We start from the raw sequence: 20,244 nt of genomic DNA, 5'->3' as shown, positions 1-20,244 counted from the left end.
TTCAAAGTCACTCTTCCACACACAAACCCGGAAAGTTTTAACTCCCAAATCCAGCCACATTAAACTTACTCTTAAAAAGTTACTGTAAGAGCTGCTTTGCTCTGTGACCGTCTCCTCACACGTGAACTCACTGGAGTGGAGGACTCTGTCCTCTCTAAGTCAGAGCAGAGAGATCGAGATGGATGGCTGTTTCTCCTTTAAGAGTTCAGAAACTTGAAACCTTGTTTGCGCAACAATCAGTGCAGCTCCGAGCCGCCAAAGTGTCTAGACTAGCACATGATGGTAGGCAGCCAATGGCTCCACCGCTCTCCTCGGGGGCCCCGCGTGCGTGCGTGCGTATGTGTGTGTGTGTGTGTGCGTGTGTGTGTGTGTCAGCGGGAGAGAAGAAAAAAAGAAAAAGGGGGAGAGAAACGGGAGAAAGGCAGAGAACTGGGTTGCAGTTTGACCAGGTCTGAACGAGGGATCAGGAGCTGCACTGTAGTTCACGGATTTGTGCTTTTTTTCTGAAATCCTGGACGCTTACAGACACGACCACAAACGGATACTTCTGGACGACTTTAACAGGAGTGGAAATCGAGCGGGATCGGGATTTTTATCTGTGGAATTTAACTCTCCGAGGAGCTTCATTCATGTCTCTGCAGAGTGGATGTGAACGAGAGAGCGAGCGAGCTGTTTCTCGGTGCGCGTTACGGGTCTCTGACAGGCGGCACTTTTAGCTCTGCGCTCGGCCGCTGTCCGTCTCTGCTTCGCCCTAAACTGTCCCGGCCGAGAGCGTAGAAAGCAGCGCGCTGAGTTCGGGTTTCTGCAGTGTCTGTCACGCAGCGGCCACAGCTGAATGCATTTTGATTTCTGCGCGGCTTTCTCGTGCGCCTCGCGCCTCATTTCCGCAGCCGCACCAGCAGCAGCAGCTCTGTTTTAAATGCGAGCCATCGCGGCGCCTTCCAAACTCATGTTGTGGCGGTTTTGCCTCCAGCTCAGCTGCGCGTCGCCCGCACGGCGCTCGACAGCGACCGTGGATGAGGCTCCGACACGGGTTTAAAGCGCGGAGGTGCGAACGGGACTGAACGGGAAACGAAAGGGACGAAGAAGACGACGAAGAAGCGAAAGGAGGAGGAGAAGAAAAGGAAAGCGCGCCGCGAGGGGGCTCGAAGTTGTCGTATGTTCAGGACGAAACGCTCAGGTCTCGTGCGGCGACTCTGGCGAAGCCGTTTGGTTCCGGATAAAGACGGGGGCGACGGGGATGGCAGGAGGGGGGGCGGCGGAGGAGGAGGTGACGGCGAGGGGGGCTCGCGGGACGGCGGCGGCGGCGGGGGACTGGCCGGCGAGCGGCGCGCGGACGACGTCGCCAAGACGGAGCCGGGAGCTTTGAGCGCGAGCGTGGACGGTGGTGGCTTTGGGGAAGCCGGGGACGGTGACTGCAGAGCCGTCACGTGCTGCTTGTTTAAAGAACGTTCGGTTGGAGGAGGAGGAGAGTGGGACGGAGGAGACAGCGGGGAAAGGGACGCAGGGAGCGCGAGCCCCAGCTCGAGCTCGTGCCGCCTCGGTGAGGCCAATAAGGCGCCCGAGCACGAGCTCAAGAACGCCACGTACGCGCTGCTCAAGCGGCTGAAGGAGAAGACGTTGCACGCGCTGCTCGAGGCCGTGGAGTCCGGCGGCGGCGTGCCCAGCGAGTGCGTGCTAGTGGCGCGCGCCGAGCTGCGCGCGGCCGGTCACGGCGCGCCGCCGCCGCAGCTGCTGCTGTGCAGACTGTACCGCTGGGCAGACGTGCAGCACGCGGCGCAGCTCAAAGCGCTCTGCGAGTGCAAAAGCTTCGGCGCGCAGGACGGGCCACTGGTGTGCTGCAATCCGTACCATTACAGCAGGCTCTGTGGGCCAGGTAAGACCTCCAGTCTGGTGCTTCTGAGTTGCATGACTTAAACTATTACCTGCCTTAAGTAGATCGGGTGAGCTGGGAAGGGCAGTGGGTCCCCATGAGCAGGATTAAGGGAAAACTGCTGCAGAGTACAGAGACAGTAAATAAAGCATTGGTTTTCAGAATTCTTAAGAAGGCTGTGAAGTTAGTACTAGTGTTGTATTTGTATATTGAGTATTGAGTGTTGAGTATTGTAGTATGTAGTAGTAGTATGAAGCATTGACTTTCTTGCTCAGGGTCCTTGCAAACCTGCACCACATCTCCATTCCTAAAAACCTAACCTGCCTAGCCATCTCCCTTTCTGCCTTTTCCCTGTCCATATCCTAAAGAGCACCTGCTCCTCAGGAGGCTCAGTGGGGCAGTGTATGACTGGAGAGAGTGTGTTGACACGTGCGTAGGCCTCCAGTCTGTAGGTTGTGAACTGGGCTACAGTGCTCTGGAAATGTTGTATGGATTTTGTTGTGGACTGAAAGCTGCAAGCATGTTGGAGATGCAGAGTTACTGTTGAATGTCCGTTGGGACTGGCCTCGTGCAAAATCAACTGGAACTTTTCCTCTTTTGTCAAGTCAGCTTCAATTTGCTGGTGTTCAGCTAACCACTGTGTCTATAATCTGTGTTTTGCTGTTGTTAACTTGTTATCTGAGTTCAGTGAACTCAAAAGATTAGGTTAAGACTACCTGGCCATGCCAAAACACCATGGTTTACAGTGCCTACTCTTCCCAGTTGCATAAAAAGAAGAGTTTAGTACACAGATAATCAGTGTTTGTGCTGTTGCTAATTTACTACTGGAGTTTAATGAACTCAGAAATGTCAATTTTGTTTACTTTTTTAGGTTAAAACAGTAACTGATTGTTTTAACATTGCATACGCCTCCCAGATTTGCATGCAAGAAGAGCTGGGCTTGGGCCCTTGAACTGTGACAGTCTGATTAACACGTTACAGATGCTTTTGATGAAATGTAGCACTGTAGTGCAGCCCTCACTGAGTGAGTGAAAGGTTAAAATGTTTCCCAGGTTCAAAGCAAAGTGGAAAGCTCGCCTGCCAGTCAGTCTGGAGAGGCTGTTTATCTGACACGGAGCAAGAAAGCACTGAAGATTTAAACAAAGTTGCATACATTCAGGACTACTTTCCATTCAATTTATTTTCTCTGCATGTTCACTTTCCTACTTTGCTCCATTGCAACACTTCCATTACATGAGGCCTCTTAACGTCTAAGTACGTTTTCTACAGTTCAAGCGGACAATCTAATTGCCCTCCGAAAAGGGACCAATAATGTATTAACTGACCTGCTTATGCATACAGGCCTGCATATTTTAACTCAGGGGAATGAAGGGTCATTTAGGCTGAAGGCAGTAGCCTTGTTTGTGATGACCTGCATTGTTTTATAACCCCTGTGGCCTGAAGCAGACACTAATCAAAGTGCTAAATGACTGGAAAATTGATCAACTATGAAGGAATGATTCACAGAAAAATCAGATTTCCACATTTGTCTTTTACCCCAAACATAATGAATCAACCAAGACTTCTGAAGTTTGCTTCTTTAGTTTTGCAGAAGGGCTACAAAGCTGTAATGTTGTGGCTAATTTGATTTTTCAGTGAAGCATTCCTATTAAATCTGCATGGACTGGTCAGAAAATTAACTCTTGAAATGAGAAACGTAATAAAAAACATATAGACAGAGAAACACAAAATCATTACAGTACTATTCTCAAAATCACTTAAATTGGCTGTTAGGTTAGTAGTCTGGTATTGTGAATCAGTGACTCATTGCTAAAATACTAACTAGCCTAGCCATCTTTTCTACCTACTCCACAACATATGCAGTGAAAATGGACAATTCTTCCTCTCATTTCTAATTTCAAATAACTTTTAGGACTTACAGGACTGGTCTGCTATTTATAACTGTATTTACGTTTTTTGTGGACTGTTTTTCCTCATAGTAAACTGGGCTACTCGTTTTTTTCAGTCAGAGACCAAACAACAGTCACATTCTGCTGCTTTGCTGTGTGGAGTCAGCAGCTAACAGGTAGCCAAAGTTCGTAAACCTGTGCACAACCTGTTGGCCCACGGTTCTCGGCTTTAAATGAATAAACTTATTTTAATGACAGGACAGCCGCCTACTCTAATTGTAAAAGCATTAGCAGTATGTTTTTCCTCCCCTAATCACAGTTTCCTCAGTTCAGAGGGGCACGGGTTGGAGAAAAGCCCCCTCTCTGCCATACTGGCCCTTTGAGACATAACTCACATGCGTTCATGCGTGTCCCGATAAAGGTGGTATTTCTTTCATGCGATTGAGCAGAGGCCCTCTCAATCCTCAAACTTTGTAACCTTCTTTGACGTTTTTTTTCTCCTCATTTACAGCTCACAAATGAAGCTAAGGACAGCTGTCCAAGTCTTAATCTCGTTAAAGCGTTTCTTTTTAACTCCAATTAGACATTTCATTCAAAACTGGCGCCAACAAAAACACAGAGGTGTGTAAAGATATCTATCAGATCGTTTAACCTTCTTTTTTTTCTCCGCAAACTCTTCTTAAAAGTAAGCTGGAGTGTTGTATAACAGCCCTGCGCCTATAAAACGTTACTCTTTAACTGATTTATCACTAAATCTCGCCAAGTAAACAGGAGTTTATCCGCAGCATGCGGAGCATTTCAAGCCTACACTCAATAGAAGTTGGATGTACGCGGACAAAACCACCTAACACTTTTTTCTCTTTTCTTTTATTTGGTTAGGCATTATCCCTTTGAAATGAGATCAGTTTCAAGTTGCGTTTTTAAAAGCCCTTTTGCCTAAGAAGGTCCCCTCATGCTATTTAGGTGAAGGAGTGGTGATAATATACAGTTTGCATACTACTGGCGCCAGACTGACTAGCTGTGTATGTGAGTGAGTGAGTTAGGATCCTGGCAATTACTGCCGCCACTCTTAAAGAGACAGACGCTATTATGGCTTTTCTTTCTTCTCCTTTTCCTTCTCCCTCTAGGCGAGGTCACTACGTGTTCACAAACTTTTCTTCCTTTGTGCTCTCACTGAGAGCCTCTACACAGCTCCATTCTTTCTTTCAGTGTTTTTTTTTTCTCCCCCGAGTTCACATCTCTTTTTTCAGATATGCGAAAGTTTGAAGACTTATTTAAAGGTAGTTATGGGTTAAGGCAAGCAGTGCGACAGTGTTCCAGCAGAGTTTTGGCCAAAGTCCAACATGTAGCATTAGCCTGCTTAGTTATTCAAATTATGCATTAGAGCCTTTCAGTATCAAAGAAGCAGAACTAGAAAATAAACAAGACACAAATGTAGGTTAAAAATGGGTTTGCATTGCTTCGCACCCTTCTGACAGTCTTTGACAGATTGTGCTTTTCTCCTGTCGCTGTTTTATGTTGGGTTGTAAGTTAGTGATATAATGCAAAGTTCTCCAAAAGTTGTAAGTCAAAGTGGTGGATGTTAGCAGTGGATGTAAGTGGATGTTATTTTTAAACTAGATGTTGAAAGTACAAATAAAAAATCTAGAATAACTGCATGATAGTAGTTTGCTTGGCTGCTGAAGTTTGAATCATCATGTTCTTTTTAAGGCCTTTGAATTAAAGAGAGCCCCATTTATATGTGTGACCTTGAACTGCCTTGGGTAGCATATAAAATTTCTAATGTTGCTTTGTTTGTTGACCTATTTGCCTTTATACACTGCAGCAGTATTGAACTAAAATAGACAGTCTGAACACCAGCAACGAGGTGATGGTGGCTGAATCATCACCTTTCCGAGCCTTATTTACGCTGTGCAGTTAAATGCCTCAGTAATTTGGGGATAAAACATGTCTGTAATTCTCTGTTGTAATCCTACCTCTGTTCTCCTTCAGAGTCACCTCCTCCTCCATACTCAAGGCTTTCCCCTAGCGACGAACACAAGCCACTGGGTAAGTGTCTCTGAAACAAAAGAGAGCTCAATGTAGATGTGTGAAATACTTTTTTCATTTGGAAGTATAACATTTGCTGTTAGCTTTTCAGCTGTGTCTATAAGTATTGTGTTAGATTTACGTTGAGTTTAATTTCAAGACCTTTTCAAGAACGCATAATAATTTTATAAAGCAGAATTTCATGAATTGGTAACAGCAAGTCTCCGTTGCTTACGAAAGTCAACACATATGTAACTGCATCCACTAGAACTGATATCCCATTCATTAAAACTGATATTCCTATAAATGACCAAGGCCAACACATAAAAGTAGAATTTACACAATAGCCAACAGAAACTGTGTAACAAAATAACTTGGCTCTTGCAGTGAAGCCACTGCCATTGGCTCTCACCCGCTGGCCGAATCCCTGGCTCTAGAGAGGGATGAAGAGGAAGCAAAGAGTACAACAACGTGAAGAATTTTAATGGTGGCAATTAGGCACAGTGACCAAGAATGTGTGCGGTAGCCGAGAGAGAGCGGAGGCTGTAGCCAGCATCCGGCGGGCCCATTTTCAGCATGCCAGTGTGGAGGCAGCCTGGGCTTTGGTCTGGCTGTGGTGAGGGCCACAGAAGTCTGGATGTGGGGGGGGGGTTAGGCAGGGATATCCTCCCATTACCAATACTCAACCCTGTGGGAACGGGCAAATTGGAATGGCGCCATTCTAAAGAGGGCTGGCTCTTGTGGTCTGGAGTTAGGTTTGGTCATTGTGTTGGTCACGGCAGTTTTTTCAAGAGAACAAATAGGTCACACAAGAGAAACAGTATGTTTACACCTATGTGTGTTATTAATGGCAACAATTGCACATGTATTGTAATAGCATGGGCTACATGTAAATTGCATAGTGTCACATGCATTTTGTGCTGCAAGTTCCATGTGTGGAAATGAAATGAAATGAAGGAAATGAAAATTTATGTTGATACTTAAACAGTGCTGATATAAATATTTTTTAATATTTTCACTTTGATACTGAAAATGAAGAGCATTCTATACATGTAAATAATGGCAACAAATGCCATGTTAGCATACGCATGCTATAACCTTGAATATAGGCTACTGTTTGCGTAAATGTAAAGGAAAAGTACAGTGTGCAAATGCTCTGATACAGTTAAAATGAACTTAGAAATGTACTTGGGTGCTGGTTAAAAGTAAAAAAATATACATATGTCTGCTGTAACTGAGCTACAAGTATTTGACAGGAGTTTACATGCTAATGTCACGCTAATGGCCTCCTCTTCTCTCAGATCTGTCAGATTCCACACTGTCTTACACTGAAACGGAGGCTGCCAGCTCGCCAAACATCACCCAAGGGGAATTCTCAGGTGAGTCTGCTTTTGTTTTTTCTGTTTTTTTTTTAATCCTCAGGGCTCTGAACAAGCAATCGCTTAGCTTAGCACCTGTGCCAATAACGGCTATGCCTTGCATTCTAAACATTAGCATGTCCTGTGCTATGGTTGTCAGATTTTGTGCTGTTTTTCCAACACATGAGGTAATATCACTGTTCAAACAAAACCTACGTGCCTGCGATGGTGACCTTGTGTCAGATATTTGCTCTCTTTTTTGCTAGAGGGAATAGTTTGTGGAGTGAATCATCCAGCAAGCCATTTCCCCGCGAGGCATTGTTATAATAGCGGATATCGTGTTTTATCATACCTGTTCTGAAAGATTACTCCAGCCAAGGCAAACGAGCCAGAGTTCCTGATGAAAGGCGCAACTCGTCCATGTCACAAACTCTTACAGTTACATTCATCTGAGCAGAGTGGAAAAGGGTTAATGTGCGCTACACAAACATGCGAAAGGCATTGAAGATGTCTCTCTCTTTTGAAAGTTCTTTTTTTTGTCGATTGAGGATGTGGGCTCTCATGCAGTTGGGCTAAATGTGCAAACTTTGCAGGTAATTTGTTTTTTATGTTGTGCTTTACTCCTCCTCATTAAAGGCCATTAGGAGCGAGGCGAGCGCGGTTGCAAATAAAGCTTTCATTGTGCGGCCGGCCGAGGCGCAGTGGGCCGTGCTGGCCACAGAGCCGGCCTCCCCTCCTCTGTTTTTCTTTCAGAAATATTTGAGTGGGATCAAATTGTAATAAGATCCAAGCTCACTGGGACACACACTCGCTTACATATACACACACACAGGGACGTTTTAGTCACACCACACACACACACAGGGGGCATGTTCGTATACACACGCACACACACAGACAGCATGTGTGGAAGGACCCCCCTCTTCCACACACACACACAGAGTTACAGCTCTATCTAGGCAGGCTGAAAGTGGGCTGCAGAGAGGGGAGGAGAGCATGTCGGGGGGGCTGTTTTCTGCTCTCGTGAATGGGGCCACACTAGGAGAAAAGAGGAGAAGCAGCCCTGTCCTGTCTCTCGATTTGAGACGAAACACTCCCCTCTCATGGCTTGAACTCAACATGCCTGTCTCATAAAACTGGAAGCACACTGTGCATGCATAGGATCATGGCCACAGCAGAAGAAAAAACCTGAGGCCTCTCCCACCTTTTACAGCTGCACGATACGGACAAAATGCTAGTATTGCTGTGACATTGCTACATGTCATGATTGTGATACATGGACAAAATACTAATATTGCAATGACATATTGCTACATATCGCGATTGTGACACAGTTTGCAGAGTTACATCTCTGTCTAGGCACATATATTGAAAGTGCACTGGCGAATCAATAATATTACATGACCACAATAAATTAATTTACCTATTTTGGGTGGATTTTTATCCATTTGTTCCCTTCAATTTAGACAATTCCCACTTAGGTGTCCCCTTATCACACAAAGCTACCATGCTGGGTGGGTAAGTTTTAGCACATGCTTTCTCTGAAACGTGTAAAGCTAGCCACAACATCTTTTTGAACTGCTAATCCAGCGTCATTTGTCCAAGCTCAACATACTTGAAGCAGAGTGCTAAGGGCTGCTTTATACTTGATTTTGGCCATCTTGTATGCATGCATGTACAATAACCTATGATGTCCAAATGAGCAGCATTGTTCTTATACTTGTATGTGCACTTTTTTAATCTGGTGGATTAAAAAAATGTCCACGAAGGGGCAGGTAAGAAGCATCTCCTGCCGGCACGAGAATGCTTTCCTTGATTTCATTTGCCAACTCTGTCATGTCAGCCAACAATTGCCTACGTAGGCCAGCATTGTACTGACTAATGGGGAAATGGGAGGTCCATCCTAGAGAGAGCGATGCAAATAAAGCTTTCTTGGACTCCTGGCTGTGCAGTGGTGATCCATGACAATTAATTTGGGCCATAAATGTCAAAATTTAGTCAAAACATGAGGACAAAACCCACCTCTAGTTCTCACAAAATTGGTTGCGCTTATGTGATTAGTTGATTTCTCTGTCACTTAGTAATTATGTTGATGGCTAATCCCACAGGTTAAGCCTTCTCTTCAGCTTTTGAAGTCCTAACCAATAGAAGAGCTCACCTAGCTATATTTACGTAGATACCACAGAGAAAAACAATTCCCGAGTGTATAATTTTCAAGAATTGAGCTTTTTTTCCCAAAATGCAAGCGTAATTCTGCTAGATATAAATGAACTAAAAATTACAGACATTTATAGTTCCCAAAAAAACATGCCTTTTTTGAAGGTCTAGAAGGTCCTGAGGGTTCTCCTCAATGTCTGTGGCATTGTTAGGGTTTGAGCTGACGATAAGGTCAAAGCTTAGACAGTTGCACCACTCAGGTGCCCCAAAGTCATTTATTTCTGTTTAATTACTTGAATACCTTTAGTCACTAAAACACATAGAAACACTCAACTAAAACTGTGTCAATATGATCACAACACATGGTTACTGGTTAGAGAACTCATTTTCATATTGTAGTTTTCTGTGATATTAGTATTTCAAAGGCCAACACCATGTTACGATTAATCTTATGCAGACTTACCACCCTTCTCTCCCAAGCTGAGAGCAGCATAGTTCCCATTCAATCAACACATGTAAATAAAGCACCACTCCAGATGACCAAACGCTGGCCAAACCCTCTGCCTCACTTCACATTCGCATATCCATTCACCGCTACTCCTTGGGCAAGCGACACTCCCTGTGTCAACAAGCGCTGTTTCAAACACTAACCCTGATTCTAGCTGTCTGTATCTGATGTGGACCAGACCTCTGTGAAATGTCTGTGTTTGCCAGGGCTCTGTGTTATTCCAGTGTGCACTGAGGGTCATTTCTTTGACATGGTCTTTGAGAACACAATTTTGGAAAGCAGATGTGTGAGCTTAGTTTCAGTGACACAAACTTTGTTTTCTGTATTGAAATGAGTGGTTTGAAAGTGAGAACTAGCAGTAATCTTTAGTGAGGGATGTCGTGGCGTGACCTTGTGGTGAGTTCATTCTCCCAGAGTCCCTAAACACCTCCGCTCCATCCTATTAGCTGCTGCTTTGTGTAACTAATTATGTTTGTCTTGGGCTGCTCATTCTGCAGAATGGTTTAAGAAATGCCGTTCCATCACTATTCCCTCAGCAAGCTTGGAAAAGAGAAGAATCCTGCTCCTTTTCCCCCCAAGCGCTTATCAGCACACCTCCACATCCGTCTCCAGCTCCAGCACCCCACCCTCCCTTCTGGCCTGCGGAAAACCGAGATCAATCGAGCAGCGCTCAAAACGTGTGGTCCCCCACCGACGTCTCTCACCCACACGCAGGAACTAGTAAAGCGCTTAAAAGAGCGGCCAGGGGGCAGATTGGAGGGGGGAGTGGGGGAGCTGCCTGCTGCAGATTGTAGCCCCCAGGCTACTGTAATACCTGCTGCTTACACTTATCCCTCGCTGTTTGACAATCGCTGCAGAGCACGTCTCAACTGGACCAGTGAGATGAGCCCTGAGAGGGAGAGGTGTTTTTTTAACTTGAAAACTTCTGTTCAAAAGCCAGAGTTTTTTGCCTGTTTTAGAGACAGTAAGTTTGTGTGCCTTATTAAGACATTCAGACTAGAAAACAGCATCTGGGTTTGCAGCTCATGTACTTTCCTTGATTCCATTAAGTTCCTCTGCATTTACTGGGAGGTTTTCATTTTTTCCAGGGTCACGTCTAATGAGAATTGGTGCTAGCGTGATGCCTTTGTTTCTGTAAAAGCGCTATCTAATTTAACTACATGGCAGTCCATGAGGAATTGGACAGTTACACAATTTTGGTTGTTTTGGCTCTGTACCCCAGCACACTAGATTTGAAATTAAACTAGGAGGTTAGAGTGTAGAATGTCAGATTTTCGATGGTATTTATATCTAATTTGGGTGAACCATGTAAGAATTCCTGGCCTTTTAATGCATACTTCCCAAATTTCAGTGAACCATAAGTAATTTGGGAAGATTAGCATATTCTTTAATAAAATGTCCAGTCCTTTCCAATCAACAAATGTCAGATGATTGCAACCCATATACATCATCAGGGTGGATGTACAGATGATTTTCACATACCTAATGCTTTAGTTATGACCCTTATTGGCATGCCTCACAATGGTCTACTTTATTGGCATTGGCAGTTCTTTCTAGACTTTTATTTTATGGATGCACAGTGATATTGGAATCATATCAGTATTTGCGGCAGGTATTTGCATTCGACAGATGTTTAGATTTGACCGATATATCAAACAGATATTTTAGGACATATGTATTGTATTCTGGATAAGCAGATTGTATAACATACTGTGTATTGTATTCCGGAAGATGTTGTGCATAAACATTTATAAAATGTAATATAAATACTAATACATAATGTTTATGTATCGGGTTTGGCATTGACACATACATTCATGAAATTGACTTCAGTCCACAATTCCCACATACCACATCAGTGCATTTCTACATTTGCAAGCTTTTTTTTAGCATAAATAGTACTGCAATGGCACACAGCTGGTCACTTAAAATGTAAACATGTAAAAACACAAAGGACTTTGATTCCTGTAGGGTCTATCAAGTGTAGATGTAAACTGTCTGGAATTAAAGCTGACATTGTGCTCTTTAACCTTACAATCATTCATTCTTTCTTTTTAAATACAATGTGCTGGAGTAGAAAGCCAAAACAACAAAAAACAATGTCCCTGTCAACTAACAGACTGTTCTGTCTGTAGGTGTTTTTAAACATGGGTCAGTTTGCTGTGTTTGTTCGCGTATATAAGAGTGTGTCTAATGGGTGTGCTACTGTGTTTAGGTCTGTCTGTCTCCATCTGTGTTTGTTGGTGTCAGCTTGGATTTGTGTGTGTTTTTCTGTACTTAAATGTGGGCTGATGACATCTCAGAGTAAAAAAAAGAGCGTCTGTCAGTTTGTGTTTACACTATGCCTATGCACGGTTATTGATTAAGTGTTCCATTTTCAGTGCATGCCCGCTAAACATATGGCTGTGGGGTAACACATCTGTGTGTGTATGTGTGTGCTCAATCTGTGACTGAGTAGTCATCCAGAACACCTGTTTCCTCGCTCGTGGTTGTGTGGACATTAGAACGATGCCCTTTGAAGTATTTGCTCATTGCTTCCTGTATAACTGTGTGTATTAGACTGTGTGTTTCCCCTCTGCATTGGGCGTGTGATATCTGTGCATTTCACAAGTTCAGGTCGCTGGGTGTGTTGCGGCGAGAAGTCACTGCCTTCTCACTGACAGTAGCCCCCTGAGCCTTTGAACCTTTTGTGTATGAAGCCAAGCAACATTTTTCAATGTATTATATTGAACCTACAGTGGTTGAACCACCTTAATCCCTACAGGTAATTATTTTCAACCCTTGTATCTAAATGTTTGTTGTTCTTTATGTTTTTGCATAATATGGAAACACTGTTTACCCTTTGCATTGTGAATTGGAAAACTGGATTTGCGCCTGGTAATGTTAATGTAGCATTAGTGTCCTGCATGGTTTTCAATAAATTAAGAACTGATTTATTATAAATAAATGGCCTACCTCGTCTACTTGCAAATACAAATGAGCTATTGGCAAACAGTTTATAATCGACACTATCGACACAATTTCTTCAGTTGTTTCAATAAGCTACACATGAGAAATAATTAATTTAAAATTACAACAACATACGGGCGGCACGGTGGCGCAGTGGGTAGCGCTGTTGCCTCACAGCGAGAATGGCCTGGGTTCGATTCCCAGTCGGGTGACCAGGGTCATTTCTGTGTGGAGTTTGCCTGTTCTCCCCGTGTCTGCGTGGGTTTTCTCCGGGTACTCCGGTTTCCTCCCACAGTCCAAAAACATGCAGTCAGGCCAATTGGACATGGTAAATTGCCCCTAGGGTGTGTGTGTGAGTGAATGTGTATGTCTGTCTGTCTGCCCTGTGATAGACTGGCGACCTGTCCAGGGTGTATCCTGCCTTCCGCCCAATGACAGCTGGGATAGGCTCCAGCACCCCACCGCGACCCAGAAGGATATGCGGTTTAGATGATGTATGTACAACAACATGTTTTTGTTAACGTTAGCGATAACTTCGACTATAAAGAGCTCCGCTGTGATGAAGACTGTTCAGCAGGGCTTTGAGGCATCAGAGTTAATGGTCTGTAGTGATGACTACAGCCGTGGTGTCGTTTAAACAGCCTCAGACTGACGTCATGATTTCAGATGTAATTCGGCCGAAGAATGGTCCCTTAAGAGGAGTCAGCTGCCAGATGTCAAAAAGGAAGCAAATGCAAACTATTTACAACTGTACAACTGTACATTCATATGGTGTTACATCATAATTATGTGCATCAGTTGACAGCATGGGGAGTGAGTTGTGTCATCACTATGAGGCCAGGGTTGGCTTTTTTTCTGGGCAGTTGTATTGCCTTAATCTGCTGAGCTGGCATCAGTCCTTTCTTTTGCAGGGAGGATCCTGTAGTTACTTTTGCTGGGCTCCCTCGTGCAAATGGCATAGCTTGGAAATGACTAAGCATGTGTCCTCCAACAGACAGCTCCCTCTGAGGAGTCCTGCAGTGCCTTTGTATATTTTACCCTCTTCCCTGTTTGGGTAGATGTGGAGTGCCATTCCACTGCTCTGAGGAGGTGGAGGGACACAGGTGCTGGTGGAAGCTTTCTGTCTAGCAGTAGCCTACCTTTAACTGACCAGAGACCAAGGCCTGCACTGCTCTGATGCTTCAGGTGAAACACAACTGTGCTGTCCCCCCCTGCAAAATTGCGACATCACAACTGATAGGCTATGAACTACAGCTAATGTTCCCCCACGAGTTCAATATTTCAACACTTCAACACTAAGCTTTAAAAAACAACAGTCTATGGCCGGTTTGAGCCCTGCAGGATTCCCAATGCACGGTTCTGTACACAGATAACAGACCCATTAAGTCTCTGCATAATTACTACATACCTGGTTCTAAATTCTTTAAACCAGGGGTGTCAAACTGTATTCCTTCCAGGCCACAGCTTTGCAAAGATTAGCATTTTCTCTCTTTTAACACTTCAAATTCACACCATGAAGACCTTGCTAATTAGATAATGAGGTAAATCAAGTGTGCCTAATTAGGCAGAACGCTGAACTCTACAGAGCTGTAGCCTGGAAGGAGCACAGTTTCATACCCCTGCTTTATGCCAATGTCACAACTGTATATAGTTATTAACTACATACACTTATCCAAGTTTGGACCAGCGTTACAGTGTTAACATCTTAACCTAATAAGTCGTTAGTCAAACTGAGCTTTTTCAAAATACGTACATTTAGAGTGTTTTTAGTTTCAGTTTATATTTATTTTGAATGCGTCTGAAAGGTCCCATGCTTAGGTCGGATGCTGATGCCAAATTTCTCTTGTCATTTACAACCTGCATAGTTTCAAACAACGACAACAACATAATTCAGCTCAGTAGGTAGAATTTAAACCTGGAAAGTCACTTCTATGTAGCCCTCCTTGTAGCAGCCTTATGTGAATAATTTATGTATTTTTTACAAAAACTAGGTTGAAATGGATTTTGCCGGTGTTCCGTAAAACTTGTCCAACATAGCAACAGTACCTACAAAATGACTTTTTGATTTATGTAGAAGCTACAGTTACATTATTACAATGACTGATGCTTTTAGTGCACTTCCAGAGTGCACAGTGGTATATTTTTACATTTCGTCGAATTGTTATTCTAGGCAGTTGCCCAGTTCACCTGTATGGATGTGCTGGCCTTGCCTGAGACCAGTTGTACTATCGTGCTTATAACAGCTACGAACAGTTGTGATCTGCTCAGAATGGTCTGAGCAAACTGAGATGGAAAGGCTGAGGTTCAGTAATGCTACACTGCCCTGTGTAATTTTTGGTGGGGAGGCCGCAGCCTGTGTGGCTCCTCTATTGTCATGTAAGGTTTATCAGGGCTCCTGCTGGCTGTACAGCGTTGGGGGAAGCAACTTCCTTTGGCTTCTCTTGCAGGGCAAAAGAGAAACAGAATTCTTGAGTAAGATCTAAATGACTGTTTAATCTCACTTATTAACTTTTGCTACTTGCATCATAATTCTGCTATTTGGTGACGACCGGGGGAGGATGAGTTCCCCTTTTCAAACATGGTTCTTCTCGAGGTTTCTTTTTCAAGGTTTTTCTTTGCAGCTGTTGCCCTTGGCTTGTACATTAGGGGTCTGGAGTGAGATTTCATTAAACCTGCAGAATTTAAGCAGTGGAGTACTGGGGATACACAATGATATCAGACTCACATTTTTATCAGTAGATATTTGCTTAGAGCAGTATTGGCATCAGAGAGATGCTTAGATTTGACAGACATTTCTGTCTGATATTTGATGATGTATTTACTGTGCTCAGGAAAAGCAAAATGCTTAAGCTCTGTTGGATTACTGCACTAACATTTCTGCAATTTCTTCATTTTACTGCATTTGGAACCTTTTGAAATAAACAATATCCTCTGTAAGGTGGAGACTTCTACATCTTAGAAATGTCTGTGTATAGGCATTAGTAGATACAGTTGCATGCAAATGTTTGTGCACCCATGGTTAAATTACATGTTTTTTGTAGTGGTGGGCAATATGACGACATGGTATAATGTGTGACATGCACTGTATGCTTTTCTGAGTATATTATGGATATTGTCAATACTAGAGGGATATTGTGTATTATATGATGTGTAAAGCTTGAATAAAAATTATTGTAACCAGAGTTTTTGATGGCTGTTTAAAATGATATGGTTACATTGTGACAATTGTGTAATTGTGTATCATGAGTCTTGTGCCTGTGCATTGCTGTTTGTAGAGGGTGTTTTAACTTACTTCCGCTTAGAAAATCAATAAAACGTCATAGCTAATACTGCTAGCAGTTCATCTGTAAGGCAAAAAAGTAAGATGGTGAGATGAAAAATGTGAGATGGTCCTATAATGTATAGGAGCTGCGTTGTGTGATGTGTAATGCATGTTAATGTATGGGAAATTATGTATGATGCATAACGCATGGTAATATGTGTGCAATGCTGTAGTGATGCTATCTGTTGGGTTGCACTCAGTTGTAAGTCCTGGAAGATGTAAGGCCGTGGGTGTGTTTTCACATTACTGCGAGCATCAGCTTCTAGTGGTTTAGACTGGGTACAGGTAGTACAGCTGCGGTTAGAGTTACAGTGGAGCTGCTGTGTTTGTTTTCTGCTTGGGACAAGTTGGGGTTTTCAGTTCCAGACTGATAGACTGACATTCAGACTCAAAAACACACACACACATCCACGCACAGTGTTTTTACGCTGTTCTTCTCTAATGCATAGACATTTATAAACACACATGCCTGTCTGGCTAGGTCAGCCTGAACCACCTTGAGAGTTCAGCTCATTCCTGGAGAGTCTTTGGGTGTGTGTGTGTATGAGGAAGAAAGAGCTCCTGGAAGTGCACAGCACAATTAAACAGAGTAATCAAAGCATGTGACGCTGTACTGATTACCGCTGATTAGATTGCATCCATAGATTTTGAGCAGGCTTAAAAGGCATGTGATGTCTTTCTTTCAAATTGAGCTCATTAGCCTGTTCACCAGAATCTGAAAATGGCTAGATTGTATTGTGAGCTTTTTCCCAGCGTAAGGCCATCATGCGTTTTAACGTTATTTGCCACACTTTGTGTTGTCAGACCAAAGTTTGCAAACACCGCCTCTTCAGGAGCCTTTGATTCAGCATTAGCTGTGGTAAGGCTGGGCAGGCCGGGTTTTGTCCCTCACTGAGACATATTGCGATGGATAGAATGACATAGTCTGGATGACATTATTTACAACACACCTTAATGTATAACTAAGAAGTTTATTTAAGGCAAACACTTGCAGTGTGTTAGCGGTCACTCTTGTGAGATGTCCAGGTTTAGCTCATTTTCTACCAGCCACACAAAGAACCTGGGGTTCCCTTACAAGCTGTCCTTCAGTGCCTCACACCTGTGTCAGTGTAATATTCTTAATGAGATGATTAGTCGCTAGAGTTCATGTTGATTATGAATTGGCAGCGCATTGCTTTATCGCCAACATTCGTCATTTTCTTAAATGCTTATATCGTCACTGTCCAAAGAAAACATGTATCTCCAAAATAGTAACTTTACAGGAGTCATTTCTGTTGATCCATTCATCATAAAATATTCCCACAATGTGACGGACACCTGCCATCTTTAGATGATGTAGAAAAAAAAAGCAAGATACATTTTTTCTTGGGCAACAACGATGTGTTACATGCAGTCCATTATCATTCATTGCGGAGCCACACCTTTGTGGTGTCACCACAGTTTAAGGACTATGGTATTATGTTAGTTTTAGGATATGCAGTTTAGTCTTGCCACCCCAAAGACTATTTTCATGCCAATATTTGGTGATTTGATTATTCTGTAGGGTTAATGATGGGGTTAAGTAATTCTCTCTGTTATCTTTGTACAAAGTACATGTCCTCCTGAAACTGTTGGCTGAGTACAACAAACATTAAACTGCAGAGACGAATGTTGGTGCAACACTGCAAAGGCATGTATCTGAGTCATTTTGACAAACTGCAGTACATCACAGGAAGCACTGGGGGCGATATGGTTTCTATTGTTATGTTGTGCTATATTAGATAAAACAACAGAACTTTAAGTGATAGTGGTAGCAAAGGGACAGGAGGTGTAATAACAAGACATAATTAGGCCTATCACAATTATTGCATAATTGCTTGATTGTACTTATCTGAGCTGATTGCAATTATGTATGCTAATCACAATTATTTTTCACAGTTTTTAGCTTTCACAATCTTATGTTTACACCACAAAAAACAGAATGTGAAATTTGAATTGAGTGTGTTTGCATCAGTTTGGTTAAGGCAGATACATGTAAATAAAAAACAACACTCAATTTAGGAACAGTGGTAAATAACGTTTGTTTGTTTGTTTGTTTTATTTTAAAATGTAATGATGGTGTCAAGTCTAGGCATACCAATAGTAATAATGTACATGATAACGTAATTATAATTATTATGAATTATTATAATAATTCAGATATAAAAAATAGCTAGTAGGTCAATCAATTATAGAAATAATGGTTGGTCAAAAGTGAGCCACAGTTGATTGGCTGAGAGATCACTGGGTCACACCAGACCCTCCTAACCCTCCTTCTCTCTCCTTTCTGCCCTGGTTGATCCTGATGGGCTGCAGCCTCTCTTTCTCTCTCGCTCTCTCTCTTTCTCTCCTGCCTGGCACAAGGCCTCAGGTTTCCACCACAGCCCCCGGGCCTGGCCGCGCTCCCCCAGGGCCTCGCGAGCTCCAGGATACGGGATGTGGAAATAATGTGACTCGAGTACTTCCACCCTGCCTCCAGAAAATCAGGTTGTGCGGATTGTTTATTTGAGGGGAAGGAGGCCTCGGCCAAACATCCTGTTTTAAAAAGGCTGCCTGGGTTTTGTAGCGCCGGGGCGCTGGGCCCCGCTCAATCGCCCCTTTGACGACAGGGGGAGGCTGAGGAATGTTGAAGAGAAGGCCAGTGGCCTAGAGGTGATGTGTTAGCGTGTGTGTCTGTGTGTGTGTCTGTGTATGTGTCTGTGTGTGTGTACGTGTGCTCGCTAATGGACCTTTCCTGACATGTTTTGTTCTGAGTTTTGCATACGGAGTGTGTGATACTGAACATCCTGAGTGAACGTGTTTTCATCTATCGCAAACACACACACTGCTGTGCTGTCACTGAGGCCGCGGGGCTCTCCTCGAGTGTGTGTTCCTGTCCAGAGAGCCTGGCTTCCTCTTCCCCTTACATAACACACGTAAACTAGACAAACACACACACGGTTCATCAGTCATTAGAGGACAGCTGCGTGAGCTACTTACCTCCACTCTACTGTACTACAGTAGAGCTACCACAGCACTGCGGCCTACTTCGGTCCATGACACTGCCAGTTTCCATGCACTTTATGCTGGCTATAAAAGAGGCAACACATCGTGGCTAATGCCACTGCAAGATTAAACCCTGCCAGATTTCCTATGTGTGATTCGATAGACAAACCAAACCAAACACACCAATCAGTTCTACATATTCACTCCAAATACTATATCCTCTATTTTGCTCCTTCTTTCCATTCACTGGCTATGACTGCACCGTTTCCGTCACGAATGCTGCTGATTCCCTGTCTTCAGCCAGCTGTTCGTGTTTTTCAGTATTTTAACGAGGTGGAAAAAGACAGTACCATCAGTAATGTTTTGGAGGCCTGTAACTTTGGATTATATTTGTATTTGTGTAATATACTGATTATTTTGGCCGTTACTTAGGGGCAAACAGTGTGACAATAGTTATTGTTATGACAAATTACCATACCTCCCACCTGGTCAAATAATTGAATTATCAGTTTTTTTAAACGTCAATCAATACAAATTGACTTAACTGACAAATAACAAATCATATATAGCTCTTAATAAGTAAAAATTAACAATCTATTAACGATCAATTAAGGAGAATTTAGGAGACTTAAATTATTAAAAAGTGTTGTTGAAACCTAATATAACAATAATTACACATCCTCTACAGAGAACACACTGAAAAAAGTTATGGCATATTTCATATTCAATGTATTATTTTTCCAGTATGTTAAAATACCAGCAAATAGAAATTGTTCCCTGTAGAGGATGTGTTAACTTTTCCAAGATTTACAGGAGAAGGCAAAAGCATACTTTACTTTCCATTACGTCTATGCCGCCAGACTTTATTCCAAGTAATTCTGGATCATTTCATGTTATTCATTGTGAAATTTACATACAATGTAAAGGGCAACTACGATGTTTAAAATAGGTAAAAATGACAAAAATGGAAATACAGGGTTTTTGTTCTGACAGCGGCGATATATATATATATATATATATATATATATATATATATATATATATATATATATATATAAACACTATGTGTCCATCAGGCTTAGCTTCGTACTGTCAGAGAGACTAGTAGGAGATTTTAACCCCTTTAAAATCACAGGCTTATTACATACTATGGCAAA

At 42.9% G+C, this 20,244-nt stretch overlaps 1 protein-coding gene across 1 annotated transcript in view; it reads left to right on the top strand.

Annotated features, from left to right (window-relative positions):
* Positions 1-314: 314 nt before the first annotated feature.
* Positions 315-20,244, top strand: part of smad6b (SMAD family member 6b) — a 39,979-nt gene continuing 20,049 nt past the window's right edge. The window contains exons 1-3 of the mRNA XM_036585268.1: positions 315-1,876; positions 5,755-5,811; positions 7,092-7,169. Coding sequence (XP_036441161.1) covers positions 1,159-1,876; positions 5,755-5,811; positions 7,092-7,169 — 853 coding nt within the window. The 5' untranslated portion in view covers positions 315-1,158. The remainder of the gene's footprint in view (positions 1,877-5,754; positions 5,812-7,091; positions 7,170-20,244) is intronic.

Source organism: Colossoma macropomum, unplaced genomic scaffold (assembly GCF_904425465.1).
Source record: "Colossoma macropomum unplaced genomic scaffold, Colossoma_macropomum, whole genome shotgun sequence".
NCBI lineage: Eukaryota > Metazoa > Chordata > Actinopteri > Characiformes > Serrasalmidae > Colossoma > Colossoma macropomum.
The sequence above is the reverse complement of the archived record's forward strand: the minus strand, read 5'-3'. Positions and strand labels throughout refer to the sequence as shown.